Source organism: Sminthopsis crassicaudata, chromosome 2, assembly GCF_048593235.1.
Source record: "Sminthopsis crassicaudata isolate SCR6 chromosome 2, ASM4859323v1, whole genome shotgun sequence".
Classification (NCBI taxonomy): domain Eukaryota; kingdom Metazoa; phylum Chordata; class Mammalia; order Dasyuromorphia; family Dasyuridae; genus Sminthopsis; species Sminthopsis crassicaudata.
In genome coordinates, this window is record NC_133618.1 from 651,760,488 (window position 1) to 651,785,638 (window position 25,151).

The 25,151-nt window shown below is 40.5% G+C and overlaps 1 protein-coding gene across 4 annotated transcripts in view; it reads left to right on the forward strand.

Annotated features, from left to right (window-relative positions):
- The first annotated feature begins 596 nt into the window (after nucleotides 1-596).
- Nucleotides 597-25,151, forward strand: part of DLG5 (discs large MAGUK scaffold protein 5) — a 141,316-nt gene continuing 116,761 nt past the window's right edge. For all 4 annotated transcript variants that reach the window (XM_074296739.1, XM_074296741.1, XM_074296740.1 and 1 more), the window contains exon 1: nucleotides 597-1,439. In XM_074296739.1, coding sequence (XP_074152840.1) covers nucleotides 1,112-1,439 — 328 coding nt within the window. In that variant the 5' untranslated portion in view covers nucleotides 597-1,111. The remainder of the gene's footprint in view (nucleotides 1,440-25,151) is intronic.

Genomic DNA, 25,151 nt, shown 5'->3' on the forward strand with positions numbered 1-25,151 from the left:
CGGGACAGCGAGTGCGGCGCTCCGCCTTTGGGGGCGGGCCGGAGGCGGGGAGCGGGGGACCCCTCCTTTCTCCCCCGTCCCCCTCCTCCTTCGGCTGCTCCCCCTCCCCCTCTCGGGAGTCGGCCGCCCCGGCGCTCCAGGCGTGGAGTGAGTGACGGTCGGCGGGAGGAGAGCGCAAAGGAGGAGAGGAGTGGAGGAGAGCGAGGAGAGGAGAGGGGAGGGACGGACCTAGCGGGAGGCGGCGACGGGGACCAGGCCGGCCATGGCGGAGCGGGAGGCGGCGGCGGCGGCCGGGGCCGGGGCCGGAGCCGGGGCCGGAGCCGGGCCCGCGGTGGCCGCGGGGCCTCAGTGAGCGCCGCGAGGCTCGGGGAGGTCGGGCCTGGGGAATCATGCCCCGGGGGCAGCGCCGAGGCTGCTGCAGCCGGGCCCGGGGCTGAGCGGCTGTCGAGGGGCTCGCGGACCTCGCCGCGCACTCTTGGGGTTCTTCATCCCAGACTGGGGTTTTGGTTTTGGCTTTTGTGTTTCTTGGCGGGCACGGTCGGAGAAGGCGGAGGGGAGCTGGGTGGGTGGGTGGGGGGCATGCCCGGCTGGAGCCCGGCCTCGGGGCGCGCCCCGGCCACGGCCGCCGCCCGCACCTCCTCCTTCTCCTTCTCCTCCTCCTCCTCCTCCTCTTCCTCCACCACCTCCTCCTCCAGCCCCGCTGCAGCAGCCAACATGGCTGCGCTTTTGAGCCCGGGAGGCGGCCGCCGCTGAGCCCTGCGCCCCTGTCCGCGGCCCCCGACTCCAGTCTATGGCCCTCTGGGAGCCCCGGCTCCCGCCACACTAGGGCTGCAGCTAAGCCGCCCGCCCGCCCGCCTGCCCGCTCGCCCGTCAGCCGGGGGGGCGCCCCGAGCAGCAGCAGCAGCAGCAGCAGCCGCTGCCACCGTCGCCGCCAAGCGGTCCTTCGCCCAGCCCCGGGCAAGCGGGCTTTTTTTTGCCGACTCCGGGTGCATCAGTCTCCGGATAAGGGGAGCTCTTGAAGCCCCCCTCCTATAACGCTCTCCTGGCCGAAGGAGGCCGCCGAGGGAGGGGGGGCGCGTGGGGAAGCCCACGGGGGAAGCTCCTCCGAGCCATGGAGCCCAAGCACCGGGAGCTGCTTGCTCATTGTCAGCAGAGCCTGGCTCAGGCCATGACTGAAGTGGAAGCCGTCCTGGGGTTACTGGAGGCGGCCGGAGCCCTGAGTGCCGGGGATCGCAGGCAGCTGGAAGAGGAGACGGCCGCTGCCGGGGGGGCCGGGGGCCCCGGGGCCAAGGCGGAGCTGCTGCTTAAGCTCCTGCTCTCCAAGGAGCGAGACCACTTCCAGGACCTGCGGGTGGCGCTGGAGAAGACCCAGCCTCACCTGCTCCCCATCCTTTACCTGAACGGAGTGGCAGGGGCCCCTCAGCCCTCGGAGGGTGCAGGTAAGGGCGGGTCAAGAGAGGGAACACCTCCTTTGTAACCAGAACCAACCTCCTGTCCCTTTCCAAGTTTGATTCTGGAGGCCTGACAGCCTATAGTGGGCAGATGCCCTCCCTCCCACTCCCCCTCAGTCTATATGAGGCCTTGCCTGGGGTTGATGAGACACCTGAACCTTTGGTCTTGTGTATGAAGAGTTAAAACCCTCCTGCGTTTTCCTTGGGAAGCTTCTATGTAGTGGGGCTGCCACTGACCTCCTAGAATCCCCATTTAGAATCCTTCTGAACTGGGGGAAACCTCAGGAGGCCATCTGGTCCTGCTTCCTGCTTTCACTACTCACAGTGGATGCTGGTTTAGCCTATTTTTAAAGCTCTTTAGGGAGTTCCCATGGGAGACTGTTTCTGTACTTTTCATTTGGATAGTAGAAGCAACTAAGTATTCCTAGGCCCCGGCTGGAAGCCCAGCAACATATGCTCCTCACTGTTATTTCTCTCCCCAGCTCTCTCCTGGCCTCCCAAGATCCTGCCCCAGAGATTAAGCCCCAAGGAGGAATCACCCCACTCTAGCTGAGTGGGTGATGATGAGAGAGGCCTGTTGGGGACTCTGGGAAAGGATGGAATGAGATGAGGATGCAATGAAGCTCAAGAAATGTAGAATGCAGACTCACAATGAATTCATGGGCTCAGGCCATCTTCCAGGCAAGGGGCTGAGTGGGAAAAGTGGTGCTGGGGTCTAGCCCTGACCCTGGATGTGCTTCTTAGGGGAGAGGATGGATGCGGAGTCCAAGCATTTCTTTGCTTCTCTTCTGCTGCTGCTGGTTCCTTTGTCGAGTGTACTTGGGTGAGGGACATCTAGGAATATCTGAGCAGGGGTCCACCTGGCTAGAGGCTTGTTTTGGGAGATGGTTGGATGTTAAAACATTTTTTTAAATAAGGGGAAGCTATTGGGAGGAGGCACTTGCCCAGAGGGATCAAAAAAGTGATTAAAAAAAAAAAAATCCCTGCCTGCTTCCTTTGAGTTAAATAGCACCTGTTACTCTTTAGCTCTTGGAGAATGGCAGGGGAGGAATGGATGCTACCTTTTTAAAGAGCCAGACCCTCTTTTTAGGAGAGTCGAGAGAAAGGCCTGAGAAATATGCCCTCAGTGGTTGTGGGGAAACAGATCCAGACCTGTTCATTTGGCCATTAAAAGCCTTGCTTATTAAGACAATCATTTTTATTAGGTGCTCTCCATAACAAGCTGGTGAGGTGTGCACCTTGGGCTCCTCATCGGGAAGAAACTGTGGCTCCTAATGCCTTAGTTATTTAGGGAGTTTGTTCTAGGTATGGGGCCCTGACGGTTCTCCCTGGCTCTATCGGTCCCCTTAAAGCTACATTGTAACGCCCTGTCACGTGTCTATTATAATGCCCTTGGTTTTTTTTTTTTTTTTTTTTTGCCTTACTCTAAATATTATGTTCGTGTTTTATAAAGTGCTTTTGCAAATGAGCTTGAGAAGCAATGTGGTGGATGATGAAGGAGATGGGAGGTTGGTCTTGAAATCAGGAAGCTCTCATGTTCGATTCTGATTCTAGCCCTGAGCACATTGTTTTTACTGTTCAGTTCCTCTGGCTGCTCTCTAGAATGATAATTACAGTTAATTTCATTCCAGTTGTTGATCTGCATTGTTGGAATAAGTTCTCTTTCTGGGAGTTCTCTATATTCATGATATCTGAGGTCTGGTTAAGAAAAAATTGGGAGATGAGTGGAGGTCTTTTGAGGATGCAAGAAGTACCATAATTTGTCCTAATTATGTGGCAATTTCAGCAGACCAATTTGTGGGTCTGGTGGTGGGTGAGGAATTGGCTTGACTCATTGGATTGATCAAAGTTAAACTTAGGAGGAAATTATTTTTTAAACTTACCTACTTTTTTTCAGAGGATAGATTCATGTTTTTAAAGACTTTGACGTTAATGATCAAACTAGCTGATGCTTATATATGGGGTTCTATTCTGAGTGGGTGGATGGGGCATGGAAGAGAGGACCAGCCGTGGAGTTAGGAAAAAAGGAAGCAAGCATTTATTATATATTGGGCACTGAATTAAGCTTTTTTTTTTTTTTTTTTTTTTTTTTTTTGATAAATACTAATCTCATTTGATCTTGCCCACAACTCATGGAGGTAGGTATTATTATTTTACAGTTGAAGAAACTGAGAGAAACAAATTAAATGTCTACACAGCCACGCAGCTAGCTACTAATAGTTGACATTTATATAGCACTGATTATTTTCCAGGCACTGTGCTAAGTGATTTATAAATACTATTTTATACTCACAACAACCCTTGGAGGTAGATGTCATTATTATGCCTGTTTTATGGGAGAACTGAGACAGAAAGATTAAATGAATTATCTAGATCACATAGCTAGTGAGTATCTGAGGTCAGATTTGAACTCAGGTTTTCCTGAATCCAGGCCCAATGCTTTATCTGTTTTATGTCACCTAGATGTCTTGGTTCACCAACTGACTCTAAAATCTAGTAACTGTGTGACTCTGGATAAGTCGGCTGACTTCTTGGTAAGCTAGACAAACTCTTTCATGCTATATTTACAGATAGTTGCTTACCTGCATCACCTTTCCACACTGAGTGAAATCACAGGTTTGGACTGATTGTTGTTGAAGGTAGGTAGGTACGGTATTCTTTCCCTTCCCCCATTTTCCAGTTGAGAAAGTGGGGGGCATCTAATAAGTGTCAGAGGAAGGCTTGAAAACCAGGTCTCTACTGACTCCAGATTCACCACTCTTTCCAGCAGGCTATACTGACCTTTAGTTAAGACTGTAATCTTGTTTTTTTAAAGCTCAATGATAGGATGTAGTGAAAAAAGTATTGGGTTTGGAACCCCTAGGTTCAAGACTGGGGTCTGATGCTGGGCTCTGTGACCTTGGACAAGTCAGAAGTTCTTAGATTTGGAAAGTTAGCAGACCATTTGAGGTCATCTCATCTACAAATCCTCTCATTTGAAGGGAACTGACGCTGAGTTAAGCAAGCAGCACGGAGAAAACATTGTACACAGCAACAGTAAGATTGTGTGATGATTAACTGTGGTAGACTTAGCTCTTCTCAGCAACACCTTGATCCAAGACAATTCTAATAGACTTGGGATGGTCTATTAGATGCCCTATAAATGTTCGCCATTGTATACCCTAAAGTGGTTTGTAAGCATGTTATTTTTATTATTAGTCTTAATAGCAATCACAAATTGTGCCTAATTTAAAATAATTTTTAAAAAATGCTTCATTTTTATGAGTTTTAAGAGTTGGTATGGACAAATAATCCATTCTTTAGAAGATAACATTTTGCTAATAAACTTCCCAAAACTTGGTGAGGATGGTCTCTCTCTCTCTCTCTTTTTTTTAAATAACTTTTTATTGACAAAGCATATGCATGGGTAATTTTTCAACACTGACCCTTGCAAAAACTTCTGTTCCAACTTTTCCCCTCCTTCCCCCCACCCCCTCCCCTAGAATGGCAGTAGTCCCATACATGTTAAATATGTTAAAGTATATATTAAATACAATATATGTATAGATATTTATACAGTTATCTTGCTGCATAAGAAAAATAAAATTTAAAAAGAAGGTAAAAATAACCTGAGAAGAAAAACAAAAATGTAAGCAAACGATAATGCTATGTTGTGGTCCACCCTCATTTCCCAGTGTTCTTTTGCTGAGTGTAACTGGTTCTGTTCATTATTGATCACTTGGACTTGATTTGGATCCTCTCACTGTTGGAGAGGGCTACGTCCATCAGAATTGACCATCATATAGTATTGTTGTTGAAGTATGTAATTATCTTTTCGTTCTGCTCATTTTACTTAGCATCAGTTCATGTAAGCCTTTCCAAGTCTCTTTGTATTCAGAGGATGGTCTTCTGATAGCAGACTGTGTGTAATTAAATTGAGTTCAAAGCCTTTCCAGTCTTGAACTGGACAGAGTTCATGTTCCTCTGGCATAGGAGGATCCAGGGCTGTCTTCACAGTCACTAGGCAAGGGTTCCATGGGAAACCTGAAATACATATGTTGTTTTCCATAGATAAATGTTTTGTTTGTTTTCTGTGTCTTGGTTAAGGATGCCTTTAGGGGACAGAAGCTGATCCAGAGATGGAATATTTATTCTTTGAAAGAGTTCTTCCCATTTTTTGTGTAAGGATCTCCTTAGCATTTGGAAGTCTGTCTTAGAACAATATTTTTAAATGCATAAAATGAAATTCATAGGATTAAAAAGGAAAACAAAGGTTAATGGGGAAAAAAAGGTAATTTTTTTGTTTCATTGGAGTTCATAGACCCCTTGAAATCTATCCATGTACCCCAGACTAAGGATCCCTGCTCTAGAACAGTGATTCCCAGACCATGTTTTGTAACATTACAGAGTGAGTGTGGAGCACTGGAAAAACATGCTGGTCGGGCATTCAGGAGACCAAAATCTTAATCCTGACTCATCTATTCATTTCCTGTGTGACCTTGAACAAGTCTGTTTCAATTTCCTTATTTGTAAATTGAGAGAGCCAAACTAGATGATTGTGATCTATACAAATTAGAGTGATGTGTAACTCCAGGTATTGAAGGTGATGTGCTGAAGCTTTCCATTTTTTCCCCCAAATGACAAGATTTAAAAAAAAAATTAAGTGATATACATAGTATTTTGGAAGAGAGGGGATATACATTATAAATAAAACCACAGAAAGCATTTCCTTTTGGAAAAGCCTGAGGAAGAATATTGAATATTTCATGGATACTCCTGGCCATTCATGGATAATTGGCTATTAGGATCATGGATTTAGAGCTTCCTTCATGTTACAGATGAAGTAAAGGATTTGTGGCCTGACTAAAGGCACACAGGTAAGTGAGTGATAGAGCTAAGAATTCCCACTCAGGTCCTTTAAATTCAAAATCAATGCTTTTTCCCACAGGATCAGATTGGTGAAATAAAATTATTCTCCTGGCCATATTTTTTCTTCTTTGTGTGTCTTCAGAGGCTATTAGATCTGGGCTGGTTAGCAGATTGTCCTTCATTGTTAAGTACTTCACCTTCAGACATTTGAGAAGAGCCTTTTACTGCACTGTCCTAGGTACTAGGTAAGCTTCAAAGAGGAGCACCACAGTATTCCCTGTCCTCATCAATTCAATAACGAGTAGAAGCCAGGTCAGCCAAGTGGCCAAGCAGATAAGAGTACTGGGCTTGGAATCAGAAAAACTCTTCTTGATTTCAAACCTGGCCTCAGATACTTATTAGTTGTGTGATTCTGGGCAAGTCATTAAACCTATTTGTCTCAGTTTGGTCATCTGTAAAGTGAGCTCGAAAGGAAAGTGGCAAACCATTCCAGTATCTTTGTTAAGAAAACCTCAAATAGAGTAGCAAAGGGTCAGACTGAAATATCTCAACAACTGGACAGGTAGTTATGACATGGACCATAATTCAAAATTATTCTTAAATAAGATAACAATCCAAATGCTATGTGAAGGTTATTTATTGGGATAAGCAAGTTAGAAATGAACAATAAGATCCTATAGGATCAGGGAAACTTTCATTGAGGATGTGGTACTGAAGTTGTAAAAGGACAGATAAGATTTAATAGACAGAAATGGGATGTAAGAAGCAATTAGGTAAAAAACAATGTAGATGAAGGTATATTGGAGGGATGGACTAGGAATGGCAATAAATCCAATTAGACTAGAGTATGTCATCCAAGTGTGATGGAATAGTGTGAAATAAGTCTAGGAAGCTATAGATGCACCAGATTGTGAAGAGCTTTGAATGCCTTTAATTTTGTGTGATAGGGAAAAGATCCTTTGGAGGCTTTTGAGTGATGTAGCATGAATTCATAAAGAAGATTAATTTGGCAGTGATATTAATAATGAATTATTAGAAGGAAGAAAGTAGAGGTAAAAAAGACTGGAGGAGATTATTGAAGTAGACCAAGAGAACGCTAATGAGAGCCTATAATAGAGCAGGGACAGTGAAAATGAGAGGGGATGTATTTATGATATATTGTAGGGATTCAGTCCACAAAAGCTTAATTGAAGCTCAGGGTTTATCTAGTTTTCTATATTTATAATTATAAATTTAGATCTTGGAAGGGACCTCAAGAGACTGTCTTCTGGACTAGAAGGGACCATCTTCCAAGTGAGGAAAAATAGGCTCAGGAGAATGAGGTTATTTGAGGTAGGATTTGATTGCAAATCCTTTGCCTCCAAATCTGATGCTTTTTCCATTGTGCCCCACTGTGCGTGGCCCAAAGCAAACCCTTGAGAAATGCTTGTTGAGTGAGTGACACTGGATAGACCTGTCCAGCCCGGGAGAAGTGTCAGTTTTTGGGAGTGCTGGGAAGGAAGATTGGAAAGATGCTCTTCAATTGCAGAGAAGCTTCAATGCTGAGACCTCTAGACTTTACTAGAATGATTAACTACAGAGAAAAATATTTAATACAAATTCTGAACTTAAAAACACAAAATATAAATGAGCATTTTCATATGCAAAGTAGAATATAAAAAGAGAATTGTACATGAAATTGCAATGCTGATTAAGTATAGCTTGCTTTTCTTTTTAAGTGTATAAGAAATTCAATATGTCACTTTCAAAGCTGTCTTACTTGTAAGTATTTCCTTACTGTCTTTCTCTTGTTTGTACTCATGTATTTAAAAAATGATTCAGTGATCCTCCCCCATACCTTTTTTTGGGGGGGGGGGCTAGAAGGTGATTAATCATCATCAAAAGCATGGTCAGTGGTTGCATTGATCAGAGTTTTTAAGTCTTCCAAAATTGTTTTTACAATCCTGGCTCTACTCACTTCATTTTACATCAGTTCATACATGTCTTTCCAGGTTTCCCTGAAACATGCTAAGATGGAATAATCTTGACATGTGTGTATATACATACTTATACATCATAAAGTCATCTATTTTTGCATGTAATTATGCTAAACATTTTTGGCATAGGACTATTAATTTAATTTCTGAGTTGCTATTTTTTCTTTTTCTTTCTTTTTTTTCAGTTTCCTTGTTATCCAGGACCTTCTGTCTTTCTGTTTGTTTCTTACCACCCACCTCTCCCCCTCCCCTGCTTCTATCCAGACATTTTCCCTGCTTTTGGACAATGAATGTTTGGGAGAATTTAATTCTCCAAGTATTTGTTAAATGCCTTTTCTTGTATTAGGTTCTCCTGGGGAGAGAAAGAGTTTAGATGACAGGGTCTCTGCCCTTTTGAATCTTTCATTTTAGTGGTAGATTATCACATACCAGTAACTAATGTATAATAAAATGCAGTGATAGCATTAATAACAAAATAGTGCCTGAAGTCTGAGGAAGTAAAGGGGAAGAGGACAGACCTCTATTCAGCTGCTTTTTTCTTTCAGCTTTATGGTCTGGTTTAACAAGAAAGATTTAGGCAGAAGTGGAAAATGAATGGCCAACATGAGGTCTCTGAATGACGTCTGGATTGCATTTATCCACACTGATCCCTCCCCCGCTTACTATTAGGGCAGACTGATTGTACTGAATGAATGGTGTGACCCTTAGCAAGCCAAAGTCCTCTTCACGTCATCCAGGAAAATAATCTGCACAGAGCCAGTATGGGGTAAATTAATACTTAGCTGAGAGTTGTGGGAAGTTGGGAATGGGGGATGGGGAAGACTTGCTCATCTCTCATGGACATACCCTAACCTCTTCAATTCTTTCAGCACGATCCTGATGAAAGCAGGTGGAAAGTTATCAGTCACTTGCCTGGCAAGGACTGAGTCTAGTAAGGTCAAATCTACTGGGGCTGGATTCCAGGATTCATGTGGAGGCAGCACATTGCCTTTCCAATGGCATAGCAATTGGGAATCTTGGGTTTTTGCTTTGGTTCTGTCATCAGCTCTGCCCTTGACCTTGGGAAAATTATCTAAACTTCTCAGAATTTTGGTCTCCCTGAATCTAAAACAGGGAAAGGAATACTGGGCTTGATCCTGTCTGGAAGAAACTTTGTCAGGACAGGCAAAAGATAGCTAACATAAAGGTGAAATCTGCAGGGTACAGAGAGTTTAGGGGATTACTCAAGTGGCAGCTTCCCTAGCTATTTGACTTAGTTACTGGGCTGCAGACAGTTGTGGATGGGGCATTAGAGAGATCCGTAGCTTGACTTGTTTCCTTGGGGTCTTAGCTAAAGTAACTCTCATAAAGAGTTAAAATTAGATGGTACCTTAGAGGCCTTTAAGTGGTACCCCTTCATTTTATGATTTATAATTGATTTCATAATTATAATTGTAATTTATGTTTTATAATTGAAGAGGGTATGTGCTTGTCCATAGACACACAAGTGTAAAAGTGGGATTTGTACTTAGTTACAGTCAGTATGCTAAAGAAAGAAGGAAGAATTTATTAAGCATCTCCTATGTACCAAGCATTATGATGTTATATATATTATCTCATTTGATCCTCATAACAGTCTTAAGGAGGTATGAGCTGTTATTATCTCCATCTTAGAGTTGAGAAAAGTAAAGCAGACACAGGATAAATGATTTGCTCAGGATAACACTGCTAGTAAGTCTGAAGCTAGCAGCCCCTACTACCTGAAGTCCAAGAAAGGGACAGTTAGACATGGAAAAGTTTGTAGTGTCCAGATTTGAGGAGCCACTCATTCTACTGTTTCTTGTATTGGTCAAACTATGTCTGAAATGATGTATCCACATCTGGGTCGCCTTTTTGAAGATTATCAAATTAGACTGAGTTAAGGAATAAGCATGGTGAGAGAGCCAGAGACTGGATTGTGAGATGAAGTAACTGGGGGCAAAGAGAAGACCAAGGGGTTGGGAGGAAATGAGATTGCTTCCGTCACTTGTTTGAAAGATTCTTTGTTTGGGAGAGAGGGTGGGCATATTCTTTGTAGTTCCATAGGGAAGAATTGGGATCATTGCGTAGAAGACACAGAGAAGCAAATTTTTCATTTGACGAAAAGATAAACTTTGTAATAATTCAGTGAGTTTTGGAAACATGAAGTAATGAGGTTTCTATTACCATTCAAAGACTAGGTGCCTTTCTTTCTTGGTTATAATCAAAGAGATTCCAATGGATTTCTAAGCTCCCTTCTTGTTCTGAGATTCTGTTATTTCAATCAGAAAATGCTAGTCTTTTGTCTCAAAACTGGAACAGATCTGGAGCTGAGGTAACAGAAATAAGTTGAGGTAAAGAAATTAGTAGTGTGGCTATTTCTCTTCTTTTAAACATCCTTTTTAAAATTGATTTCATTGGAAATATCATCTTCCTTTCCCAAAGAACCACCCCTTATAGCAAAGAACAAAAAAGAAAAGAATTAATTAAAACCTATTAACACATCAACCAAAGCTGATATCACATATACTGAGTTAGACAAACCCATAGTGCCCTACTTATGCAAGGAAAGGAGGAAGGTGGAGCCTTTATTTCCAGGACAATTTCTCCTTTGGCTTCTGCCTTAGCTTATAAGCTCTAGATTTCCTTTCAGGATGGAAGGTGCTCTTTAAAAATTACTAAGGAATAAGTCAGATGAGTGTGCTTGACTAATAAAAAACAGTTACCAAAGGGTGGAAGGTATCAGGCCAGCCCATCTTTCTGCTCCTGAGAGGTCTGTACCCTCGATATTAAGTATTCCTTAACTTAAGGCCATATTTCTTTCTTCTCATATGCTGAATATAATTTTATTTCCTGTTTAATTCCTTCAGTGACTTAGAATGTTAAAGAATGTTTAGTAAAGGCTCTGTCAGATGAAGTTAGCACCTGACACTTAGTTTCAAGGTCCTTCAGTTGTTCATCCTAGCCTGACTCAATCTTTTGCAAGACTAGATTCTGGGATGAGGAATAGGATGAGTGAGATGCTTTCTCATAGATCCCTTTCCCCTGGCTCAGTTCAACACATTGAACATACCCAGAAGTTATGATCACGCAAGGAGATCGGTTCATACTTTGAATTAAATATTGTGTGGGGCATCATGGCATGGATGGCAACTAAGTGGTTAGGGGATGCCTTTTTTTTCTTGTGACAAAGCTAAAGCCACCCAGGTTTAACTGTTCTGACCAGTGGTTGCTTAGACACAGCACAAAGTAGAGGTAGATTGAGTTTCAAAGACTCAGTCTGTCTCTTTGGTTGTCTCTTCATGTGTCTGTCTCTATCATGTGTCTCCCTCTCCTACTTCTTTTCTCTCCTCCTCTCCCTTTCTTTCTCTCCTTTACCCCCTCTTTCTCTCTCTTTCTCCCTCCTTATCTCCTTCCCTTCCTCCTATTTCCTCATTCCTCCCCCTCTCCTTTTTCTTTCCTTCTTCCCTCAATTTTCCTTCATTCCTTCCTGTTCTCTCTCCCTTTCCCTTTCTCTCTCCTTCCTTCCCCCTTCTTTCCTTTTCCCCCTTTCTCTGTTTCTCTCCCTCCCTTCTTTTTCCCTCATCTCTCTTCTTTCTCTTCTTTCTTTTTCCCTTTCTTCCTTCTTCTTCCCATCTCTCGTGTCTCTTGTTTATTTGTTAAAAATGTTGGGGGGGAAAGACTTTTACAATAATGATAAGGAAAACCAGTTGGGATAATGATTGTGATCTATCTTGGGCAATGACATGGCAACCTTGACTCAATTGATTTTCTTTAAAAATAAAAAGCAGGGAATGCAACAAATACAGTCTGGTGGTAGATTAGAGATCAGGGGCCCTTTGTAGATTTATTCAGTCCAGTTAGAAATGAGTCGTCATACCAGAGTGCATTTATGGGCTATTTTATTTATTTACTTATTTTTATTAAAGCTATTTATTTTTAATACACATGCATGGATAATTTTTCCCTTGCAAAATTTTGTGTTCCAATTTCCTCCTCTCCCATAGATGGCAAGTAATCCAATATATGTTGCTTTTTTTTTTTGTTTGTTTGTTTGTTTGTTTTTTTTTTTTGCTGAGGCAATTGGAGTTAAATGACTTGGCCAGGGTCACACAGCTAGAAAGTGTTAAGTGTCTGCGACTAGATTTGAACCCCTGTTGTCCTGATTTCAGGCCTGGTGCTCTATCTACTGCGCCACTTAGCTGCCCCCATATGTTAAACATGTTAAAAATAGAGGTTAAATCCAATATATATATATATATATATATATATATATATATATATATATATATATATTTATATATATATATATTTATACAATTATCTTGCTACACAAGAAAAATCAGATCAAAAAGAAAAAAAATGAGAAAGAAAACAAAATAAAAGCAAAGAAAACAAAATAAAAGCAAACAACAGCAAAAAAGAGTGAAAATTCTATGTTGTGATTTATGGGCTATTTTAAAGGAGGCACTTGACAGAGCTGATGGCAACACTGTGAAACACGTAGTAAAAGTAGGATTGTTCCTATTTTATAGATGAGGAAACAGCCTCAGAAGTTAAGGGATTTGTCCATGGTTGCACCTGGAGTTTAACTCTCAGTCTAGGGTTCTTTCCATTGTTTTGTCTCTTTAAATGGTGAACATAAATGTGCTAGTAATAGATGAACACCAGGGGATGACCCCAGCAGGTAACTTTGTCTTAGGTCCAGGAGAGCTCCTCCACCTTGATTTGTTTCTTTCTGGGGGCAGAATAAGGGTGAATTTGTGGGAAAGGATGAAGTCATTGGACAAAAATGACTTTGTTATGGATCATTCCTGGATTCCATTTATCCAGTCTTGTCTTGGTTCCCATTACTCTGCAAAATAGCAATGCTCTTTTCAAACGGAAAATATTCTTTTCTTCCTAGCTTTTCTTTAAGTACCTTCTTTCAGTTGATATATACTTTTTTTCTCTTTTATATTATACTTATTTGATTATTGGACCTTTGTTTTAGGAAAATCATTTTAGTAGCTGAATGGAGGTTGAATTGAACTGAGGAGACACTTGAGGCAGACAAGCCCATCAATAAGCTGTTGCAGTAGTGGAGGTATGAGGTGATGAGGGCCTCGAATTAGGGCGGTAGCAGTGTCAGAAGGGGAAAGCAGGGGATGTAGGGGAGATGTTTGCAGAGGTGAAATCTTGACAGCAGCTTGGAAATGGGAGGTGAGAGAGATGAGGAATATAGAATGACTCCTAAATTGTGAGCCTGGGTGACTCTGCAAGATGGTGTCCTGGAAGAGATGGCGAGGTTAAGAGCAAAGATAGTTCTCTTTTGGACATGTTGTATTTAATTTGTCTTTTGGACATATTCAAGACATCTGATAGACAGGAAGATTAGAAATCAGCAGAGACTGAGATAGAAAAGTTAGATTTGAGAACCGTCAGCATAGAGATGGTAATTAAATCCCTGGGAAGTGATCAATCACTAAGTGACATAATATAGAAGGAAAAGAGGGCCCAGGACAAACTCCTGAGGGAGACTTATGGTTAAAAGGCATGATCTGGAGGAGTAGCCAGCAAAAAAGGAAGAAGGAACAGCCCGAGAGATAGGAGGAAAACCAGAAGTGTGCCAAAAAACCTAGAGAGAAGAGAATATTTTGATATATAAGGAAGGTCGTTCTTTGTTTCTGTCTTTGGCTTCCTTGGGATATATGCCCACTATTGGCACAGTTAGATCAGATTGGCATTTTTGTCACTTTTAAAATTCCTGGTTGTTTTCTTAATAGTTTGGATTACATGTCACATCTCTGACAATGTTATATTAATTAATAGTTCTGGACCTCCTGTTATCCCTCTAACGTTTATCATCTTTGCTAATTTGAGAGGTATCAGGATGATACCCCAGAAGTTTAAATTTACATTTGTCTTATAATTAATGATAGCATTTTTTATATACAACATATACATACATATACTATATATAACTATATAAGAGTATATATGTGTATATATATATGTATGTATGTATGTATGTGTGCTGTGTGTGTGTGTGTGTGTGTGTGTCTGTGTATAAACACACACACATCTTAAATACAGACACACATGACTGGACCTCCCTATCTGTTCTAGGTTGGAAGTGCAATGGCTTCTATGACTATACCTGATTCAATTACTGATTGATATAGAGGATTTGACCTGAGCTTTTTCTAATGTGGGCTAGTTTACTCTCTGGCTTTAGTCTGGAGACTGATTAGCTTTTACTCAAGTGTAGCTAAGTCTTGAACTTGAGTTCCATCAGACTTAGCCTTCCCTGTAGTAGGAAATTATAGTCATGTGTCACCACATATTACATGGCTGTTGATAGCCTGTGTTTTTTTTTTTTTTTTTTTTTGTTTTTTAACTTTTCATGTCCTTTGACATTTGTTGATAGATAAATGGCTTTTGGTCATAGGTTTTATTAGTTCCTTATACTATATATATATATATATATATACATACATACATACATCAGGCTTTCATCAAAGACTCCCCTTCCTCACTTTGCATCCTTATCTCCTCTTACTTAAGAAGCATTGATTATATTTCTGCGAAAAGTTTTTAAATTCCATATGTTTTTGTCTCTTGGAATTTTTCTTTGCCATTGGCTAAGAATGCTTTCCTCTAGCCATAGTTGTGAAAGGGGGAACCCTTGTCTGCTTTTCTGTTCTTTTGATTAGATTACATTTTCTATGTAGTTCACTCATCCATTTGTAGGTTGATAGGCTGTATTGTATAAGTCTGGTATAAATCTGTGTTTTGCTAAACTACTTCCCCAGGTTTCCCAAGAATTTTTATTGATTAGGAAGCCCTTCTGTGTTCTCAGTTTTATTGAACATTTGGTGACTTTCCAAAAGAAATAATTCCTTCAAGTCTCTAATGATACTTAATTTATTAATCAATCAACAGATTTATTGTGTGACTTCTTGTGAAGAGAAAGTTTCATTTCTTCTCTTTTAAGAGCTTATAGAAAGTGTTATATTGTTATTGATAGTTGATTATGTTCTAGGGATGGAGACAGGGATTCCTCACAGAAAAGGCTAACTAGCTATAAGGTAGCATTTGGTCAGTACTTAAATAAGTTTTATGCGCAGTTAAATTCAGAGGTGAAAATATCTCTATCCTATTTTCTATAGGAGGCTTTTCCTATTATTAAGCACCTACTGAGTGCCAGGCACTATGCTAAATGCTGGGGATACAGAAAGTGGCAAAGGATTTTCCCTTTCTCAAGGAATTCACAATCTAATGGGGGGGAGCACAAGCAAATATGTACAGAAAATAGAGAACAACAGGCACTAGAATTTTTTTTTTCCTGTTTGAATTTTTATTTATTTTTTAAAATATAATTTATTAATTTTATAATTATAATTTTTTTGACAGCACATATGTATGGGTAATTTTTTTTTACAACATTATCCCTTGGATTCACTTTTCCAAATTTTCCCCTCCCTCCCTCTACTACCTCCCCTAGATGACAGGCAATCCCATACATATTACATGTGTTACAGTATATCCTAGATACAATATGTGTGTGTAAAATCAATTTTCTTGTTGCACGTTAAGAATTGGATTCCGAAGGTATAAGTAACCTGGATAGAAAGACAGTAGTGCTAACAATTTACATTCACTTCCCAGTGTTCCTTCTCTGGGTGTAGTTGTTTCTGTCCATCATTGGTCAACTGGAAGTGAGTTGGATCTTCTTTATGTTGAAGATATCCACTTCCATCAGAATACATCCTCATACAGTATTGTTGTTGAAGTGTACAGTGATCTTCTGGTTCTGCTCATTTCACTCAGCAACAGTTGATTTAAGTCTCTCCAAGCCTCTCTGTATTCCTCCTGTTGGTCATTTCTTACAGAGCAGTAATATTCCATAACCTTCATATACCACAATTTACCCAACTATTCTCCAATTGATGGACATCCATTCATTTTCCAGTTTCTAGCCACTACAAAAAGAGCTCAGGCACTAGAATTAAAAGAGATTCCCTATGTTAATTATTTATAATTTATTCTCTCCAGGGCTTATTTGTACATATTTGTTTGCTTGATGTCTCCACTATTAGATTATAAATTCCCTGTCTTTTGCCCCTTTTTCTGTATCTCGCACTCAGCACAATGCCTGGCATAGAGTAGGTGTTTAACAAATGCTATTGACTAGCTGACTGACTTTTGACTGACTGACTGACTGACTTTGGAGCATTTGGGCTCATAGAAGCCGGAAGGGGCTCAGGGATGATTTAGTCTGACTTCTCCTTTTATAGGTGAGGAAATGGAAGCAGAGGGAGAGTTTGAACCTGAGTCCTCTGAACGATCTGGTGGGCTTGGAAGGAGAGAGTTGGTGTGGAAGTGGAAAAGCATAATGGTTAGTGCACGGAGGACAACAAGATGCATCAGTCTAGCTGGAGTTTATGTTGGGGAGCCGGGGAAACAGTACGTTCTGTGAAGATCAGGAGTTTATAGGGTCGTTTTGTCCCTGCTGAGATGTTTTTGAAACACTTATATTACAAGTCCAGAAAAATAAGCTTAGACCTAATGAGAATCAGGCAGCAGCCCCAAGGAGAGACTGAACAGGCTGGGCCTCTGCTTTCAATCGTTCCCTTTGTGGTTGGCCCTTCCCCGAGCCTGCCTGACGCACAGCTGGGGGGGGCTGACCAGAACTCTGAGTCTGTGTGTCTAGGCTTATGCTGGTCCCTGAGCCTAGGGGTACAGGAAACAGTAGCGGGAGGTGGAGATGGTGGGAGGAGCGGTGACTGGATCATTAATTTTGTTTGGGGCCAATGTGGATTTCTTAGGCTGGAGCAAAATTTTTGCACATTCTTGATTTATTTATTTAAAAAAAAAAAAGATGCTTGTTTATGAGATTGCAATTGTGTCTCAAGTTCAAAATCATTGGTATTTAATGGGGCAGAAATGATTCTGTAGTTGTAGCACTTCATGTCCTAGTAGGCTCAAAGAGAAATCACATCTTGAGTAGTAAACTGCCTACTGTTCCCCTCCCGCACATTCATACGGGCAGCAGGGACGCTGTCATCTTTATTAGAACGAACCACTGATAACTCAGCTCTTCTTGTCCTTTTCTACTGAGATGACGCTGTACAATGTGCTACTCTGTCTGAGCCGAGGTGGTTCAGTTCAGGCAGGTTGTTCACACACATACAAATAGTGAGATCGTTGTAGTTTTCACTGTTGAGGACCCTTTTATATTCCCCGTGCAAAGAGGAACAGCCTTTGGTTAAAGGAAACAGTGACTTGATAGGGAAACAATGTTTTTTAAAGTTTTATAGAAGTTTATATCAGAGCAGATGAAGATCACCTATTTCAACACTTATTTCTTTTCTTATTTTAAATAACTATCTTCCTTCACTCCCTTTCTCCTGTCTCCTCTCAATGAGAAAGCAAGAAAAAAATTCTTTATTAAAAATATGTATAGTCAGCAAAACAAATTCTCAAATTGGCCATGTCCAAAAAGAAAAAAAAAAGTCTCATCCGGTACTCTGAACCCAATACCTGTCTGTCAGGTGCTGGATGGCATGTGTGATTGAGTCCCTCTAGAATTGTGTTTGTTCATTGTATAGGTCAGGGTTCCCAAGTCTTTCTAGAGAGAGCTTTCTAGACAGCAGGAAGGACCTGAATTCAAATCTAGTTTCAGACTGTTTATTGGCAATATGATCCTGGGCAAATCATTTAAACTTTGGCTCATTTTCCTCAGTTGTAAAATGGGGATAAAACTGCACCTCCCTCTCAGTGTTGAGAGGATCAAATGAGATATTTATAAAAAATTGGGTGCCTGGAACCTACTAGGTGCTTAATGTTTATTCTCTTCTCTTTTCAGAGTTCTTTGTCTCTACTTTTGTCAAGCAATAAACATCTATTAAGCACCCATATTTATTTTATGTGTATGTCTATGTGTATATCCGTAGTGGTTTTTTATGTGTATGATACATAGAATCATACAGAATTTGTATTTGAAGGGACTCATCAGCCAACTAGTTCAATCAATAAATGCCTAAGAATCTCCTCCTACTACCATTAATAGCCAAGTGATCATCATTCAACCTTTGCTTGACATCCTTAAATAAAAAGGAGCCCTCTGCCAAATAAACCAGTAGCTATCATTTGGGGACAGCATTCATTGTAAGCAAGTTTTTCTTATCTCAAGCCTCAGTCTGTTTGTGACTTCTATCTTGTTGCTTTTTGCTCTGACCTCTAAATTTAAACAGAGTAAGTCTAATCCCTTCCAGATATTTGAAAGTAACTGGCAAGTCATGACTCCATCTTCTTTTTCTGGCTTTCTTTTCGCTAGGCCAAACATCCCTTATTTCTTTAACTGAACTACCCGTAGTCATGAACTCAAGATTTGTTATCATCATTGTCCACTTGTGGATTCTCTCCAATTTAATAGGTATCTGTCTTAAAATATGGAGTCCAGAACTGAATACTTCTTTGTGTAAGCATAATTTCCACCTCCCTGAGCCTAGACATTTTTTTGGATCACATGAAGTAAGATTTGTAGCAGAGTTCCTGACACTTAGTAGGTATATAATAAATGATTCTTCTCTTTCCTTCTCCTCCTTCTCCCTAACCCTTCTCCCTTCTCCCTTCCTCTTCTCCTTATCTTAGAAGAGCCTTGAAGAAACTTGACTGCTGATTTTGCTTCAAACTCCCCCTATAATCTTCAATAAGTCACTTCACTTCTTTGAAATTATTACTTATCTGTAAAATGGGGACTCTGAAAATCAAGGGAGATGATGACTTTGAAAGTGTTTTGCAGACATTAAAGTATTTATGAATGGGGAAGGAATTATTAATATAGACTAGGAGTTCTTAAACTTTTGTGTGTGTATGTCATGGACTTCTCTGACAGCTTGTTGAAGCCTTTAGAAACCTTTTCTCAGAAAATGCATAAAACAAAATATCTAGGAATATAAAGGAACCATTTATATTGAATAGAGGCAATTGACAAGAAAACAAATCTAAGAGTGGGTTTATTAAAGTAATTTCAAAGTAGTGATAAATATGAATGATATTTTGAGATATTGGCAACATCTGTTATGTGATATGAAAATATCTTTGTGATTGTTGCTAATCTGTGTTGTTGCCTACATTCATAATGGAAGGAAATGCAAAATTTTAGTTAGAGGTTAATGAACATATATAAAATTTTTTTCCCCATGCAATTTAACAGATCTTCTGACATCTTTCCAAGTACTTCAATGTAAGAACCCCTGATATAGGACGGCTATGAACTTTAAAAGCCCTATAATGGGAAGATGATGACCAGATGAAAACAGATTTGTCAGACAACAGGCATTTATTAAGCACATGTACAAGACATTGTGCTAGACACTATGCATACAGAGAAAGACAAAAGACAATCATTCTCAAAGAGCTCTCAGTCCAGTGGGGAAGAGAACACACAAACAATTATGTACAAAAAGAAGGCACTAAGATCAAAGGGGACAGAAAAGGGTTTCTTGTAGAAGAATGGAATATGAAGGAAACCAGGGAGGTTCTTTCATTTTGATATTTGCACAAGTAATCTTCCTGCATTTTTTTTTCAGAACATGTAAATTTGCCTTGTCAGCATCCCCATGGGGTGTTAATAATTCTTCTTTGAATTTTTTCTTTGAAAAGTAATTATTTACATCTTTGTTCTCAAACTGCATTCATCCCCAAATACATGCCTTCTCCTTTATGGAGCAAGCCATCCCTTGTAACAAAGAATCAGATTAAGAAATCTGTTCAACAAAACACATCAACTTTATCTGACAATTTACACATTGTTCCACATCTATTCCCCCCTACCAGTGTAAAGAAGCCTTTCTTGAGTTCTAAGGTAAATTAGAAAGCTATTTCTCTGGAGGGAAAAAAAAATTATTTAAAATTTCTTTTATGCTAATTGCCAATCAGATCATTGAGATAGATACTCTGTGCTTTTTTGTTTGTTTTATTTTCTAGGAAGGGAAGTAGTTTAATAATAATATTTAACTTGTGTTTATCGGTATATATGTTCTGTCATATGTTTTCAGGTCCATTTGATCCTTGGCAAACCAGTAAAATTGGGAGAGTGGGGATGATTCTCTTCATTTGCTAGATGAAGAAGCTGAGGCCCTGAGAGACTGAAATGACCTGCCTGAATTTACTCAGTGAATTAATTAGTGGCTAAAGTGGGACCAGAAAGCAGGTCACTGTTAGAACAGCTCTTATGTTGGAAAGCTGATTTCCTGAAGAGGAGTTTTCCTCTATGGAAGAAGGTTACTTCCAGGGTTCCTTGGCATTTTATCCACCTGGCTATCCCACATAGCTTGAGTGAAATTCTGGACACTGAGGACAATATATGGGAGAACACTTAATGTGGGTCCCTTTCCTTGTCCTTTATAGAAAGTAGTCTCTCAGTTTTTGCTCTTTTTGACTAAAAACAAAGTAAACAAATGAATGGAGAGGTATCACTGTCTCCAGCCTTACTGGTAGAACCTTTCATTAATTCCATTAATTCATTTTCACCTTAGATTGTCTTGCCCACCTCACATATAAGCTAGGCAAATGAGTAACTGAGTTTGAAAAGAGTGGTTGATATTCTTCATTTATTTCTCTTTTTTGAATTTGGGAATATCCTGTAATAAGGCTTTTGCTTCATTGCCTGATACCTGATCTTGGAATCTGGAGATTTAGATGTGAAACTTGATTGATATTTGCTATGAACTGGACCAGCCAAAAAGCATTTATTAAAAGCTATTAATTTATCAAATGCCTTCTCACTGTATACCAGGTGCTGCATATATAGACAAAAATAAATTAGTCTCTGGTCTCAGGGAACTTCAATTTTAATAGGGCAGGTAATATTTGCATAAATAAGTATATGCAAGCTAAGTACAAGTTAAATTTTGGGAGTACAGGGGTAGTTACCAGGGCAGAGATCAGGAAAATCTTCATAGCTGATCCCTGAGGATGCTTCTGGGATCCTGTGGGAATGTCCCATTCAGATGCTCCTGTACTAAATCCTAGGCAGGATTTAGAACCAGCCTTTGGGGAGAAGTCACTTGTGGAGGAAATGCAGACTGACTCAGAAGTTCGGTTAGGTCTCTTGCAGGGAGTGCCTTCTTTTTCTGGTTCTGTTCCCCGGAGTGCTTTAAGCCCTAGCACTTCAGGAAAGGGCATGCAAAGCCTAGCCTCTGAATTTTCTTTGTTGTCTTTCTTTTGCTCTCCTTTTCAAAACTATTTTTGTTCTTTGGCATTGCTTCAGAAGGCTGCTGAACCGTATCATTGAAAATAACCCAGAGTTGGCAGTGTTTGGGTTGAGGAGCCAGAGTGCTGCTTGATAAAGGGTAGGGAACGCTGTCAGGTTTTTACGTCAAGAATGCTTCCATGGTAACTCTCTGTTAGGTGTTGCTCTCCCAGGATGTGCGGGCATCTGTTTGGCTCTGGGCATCCTCAAGGAGCTGCAGACTTCTCTCTTGTCTTCTAGGACACAGAAAGCATGATGTGTGGGATTCAGCTTGTCTTAGGAGGTTGCCTTCCTGCAAGGTATCATAGGAAAAACATTGGGTACAGAGTTAGAAAACCTATGTGTGTGGCAGCCTTGTGAAGCTAGGGACCCACCGCTTCTCAGAATAATGTTTTTCATACTATTTTTACTCTTTTTGCTGTTGTTTGCTTGCATTGTAGTTTTCTTTTCCTTTTTTTCTTTTTTGATCTGTTTTTCTCTTGTGTAGTATGATAATTGTGGAAATATGTCTAGAAGAATTGCACATGTTTAACATATATTGGATTACTTGTAATCTAATGGAGGGAAGAAAGGGAAAATTTGGATCATAATTTGCAAGGGTGAATGTTGAAAACTATGTATATGTTTTGAAAATAAAAGCTTTTATTAAAAAAATAATGTTTTTAAGAACATTATAGAAAATCACAAAGGAGACTAATTAAATTGAAATATAGATATCAAAGTATTGAAAAAAGAACTTTGTCGGCCTCAAACTTTATTGAGTACGGAAGTGACAGAGATAGCCCTGTGTTTCAGGAAACTCACTTTGTGAAGAGGTTTGATCAAAGAGAATGTGAACTAAGGTCTTGAGGTGGGATTAGTCTTGATGCCCGTTAGAGTTATAGATAATCCTCCATTTGCTGCTTTGGAAACCTCACTTGAAGGGAGACTCTTTCTTACTAAATGTTGGCAAATTGAAAACTTCCTGAGGTCCCTGACCTAAAAATAACAACAACGATAATAACTAACATCCATATATCACTTTTAAGGCTTGCAGAACACTTTATATATATTTCTGCATTTGATTCTCTTAATAACCTGATGAGGTAGGTGCTATTATTACCTCCATTTTAGTAGTATATGCTATTAAGGTCAATAGGGGCCACACAACTAAAAAATTTCCAAGGCAAGATTTGAACTCAGATCTTAATGACTTGAAGTTCAGCATGTTAACTACTACACTTCCCAACTCCCAAGAACCTCCAGAATATCAAGAATAGCCTATGTGGACCTTTGAGGCTACCCCAGTTTATCAAGGGAAGAGACTGTGCTTAAGCTTTCCTTGGGAAGCACAGACAAGTACGGGGAGTGATGAGAATTGACAGTCTGCAGGGTACTGACTTCATGATCCATTTGGCCCTTTCCCAGGAGTACTCAGAATAGTTGTTTGACAACCCCTCTGTCCCCACCCCTGCACAGACAGTGGGGGAGAATGTGTGTGTGTGTGTGTGTGTGTGTGTGTGTGTGTGTGTGTGTGTGTGTGAGAGAGAGAGAGAGAGAGAGAGAGAGAGAGAGAGAGAGAGAGAGAGAGAGAGAGAGAGAGAAAGAGAGAGAAAGAGAGAGAGAGAGAACGAACAAATATTTATGAACAGGAAATCTGAGCTAGACTAATAAACATTTATTATATTTTTAAATAACAATTATTGAAACTGCAATACAACAGGCAAGAGAAAAATGAAATTTCTTCCCTCAAAAAGCCTATGTTTTAGTGCCATGAGTAAATAGAGGAGTAGTGGATATAGGGATATAGCACATAAACAGAGGAGTTTATAGAGGGAAAAGATACTAATTCAATTCAGTATACATTTATTAAGTTCTTCTATATGCCAGGCATTATGTAAGCCCTGGGGATACAAATAAGAAACGGGCAGGCTTTTTACCCTGGAGGAGCTTATAATCTAGTATGAACTAGAAAGGCTTGAATCAAATTTGATGTTCTTAAGAATTTGAGAGGAGAATGGAGGGGTGAGGGGGCGGATATTACAAACATTGTACAAAAATAAGAAGGTAGGTGGGACTGAAATGCCACATAAGAGGTCCTCTCCCCATTATTCTTAGTACTGCCCTCTGGGAACAAGCTGGACCAGTCGAGTCTCTCTGCCACATGTCAGTACTCTTCGTTCATTTATAAAGTGCTTATTAAGCACTTCCTATGCGCTAGTACTAGAAATACAAATTGAGTCAGCAAGCATTTATTTTTTAAGCGTGAGCTATGCTCCAAGTGTTGTGCTAGACTGAGAGATGAAAACCCCCAAATTAGCTTTAGCCTAGCTGCCTGAGACCAGGTGTACGTATATAAATAGATAACCAAATACAAAATAGAAAGAAGGAAATGTTGGGGAAAAGGTGTGAATAGTACAGGAAGGGCTATTTGAAAAGGGGCATTTCATGTAGACAAGTCAACCTTTGGTCTGTGCTTTCTCATATTTAAGATTGAGGAATAGGAATGGATGTATCTGAGGTCCTACCAGATCTACAAACCTGTTATCCCCCTAGAAAAGGAAGCTTACGCTGAGCTTAGAAGGAAGTGGTAGAGGTAAGGAGGGGCTTCCTTGCACTCACTAGGTAGCCAGTGAAGGATCAGCAAGAAAGCCAGTCCAGCTGGACTGTAGAATGTAGAATGAGTCTGGAAAGACCGGTTGGGACGTGGTATAAAGGGTTTTAAATGCCAGAGAAATGTATTTGTGACTCTAGGGACAATAGACAGAAGGTGGAGCTCATTGAGTGGGGATGTGGCGTGGTCAAAGATGCATTTAAGGAAACTCATTTTGGCAGACCTCTGGTGGATGTCTATGGGGAGGGAGAAACATGATAATCTAGAGAGAAAGGTTGGGCTTGAGCTAGGTTGTGTCGATGCAGTCACATAGTAGGACACATTTGAAATGATTGAGCAACAGCAAATCTCAGCTGAGAGAATGAGGAGAAGGGGATGGGTTGAAGTTTGGAGAAGGTCAAAGTGAGAAATGGGATAGAAAATCAATTGGGGGTGGGGGTTAGAAGATGAGATTAACATAAATATGTAGTAGTCCCATCAACATGGACTGTTGCATATGAAGAAGTAGGAGCAGAGGAAGGTAATGAAGGCACTTTTTAAGCTTTTGGACACTACTCTGCCAATGTGAACCATTATGGCCTTATAAATAGAAGTCATTAATTGTTATTAATGCTTGCTGCTTTGGAGACCTGGGATTTTATCACTGTGGATGCTCTGGCTGCTGATTGAGATGGCAGTTCTCTGTCACTAAGTGGATCATAGGGTCAGTGATGTGGATCTGGAAAGAACTTAAAGGTCATTAATTCCAACTCCCATATTTTACAGATGAAGAAACTGAAGATTTTTCCAGGATCACACAGGAACCAGGGTGGGAATTTAAAGCCAAGTTTCCTGCTTTCACACCTGCCATTATACTGTGGGTAGCTTGGTGGTTTTTTGAGAGTTGCCATGCCTGAAAAAATTCATAAGTACATGACCCCACTTGGCAAACCTCTTTTAACTTAGCTTTAGGCAAGAAAAAAGCAGCCCATGGAGGCTTCTTTTTCCAGGTAATATCCCCCAGATCTTGCAGTCTGTAATCAGCCCTGGAGAACCCAAGGTCA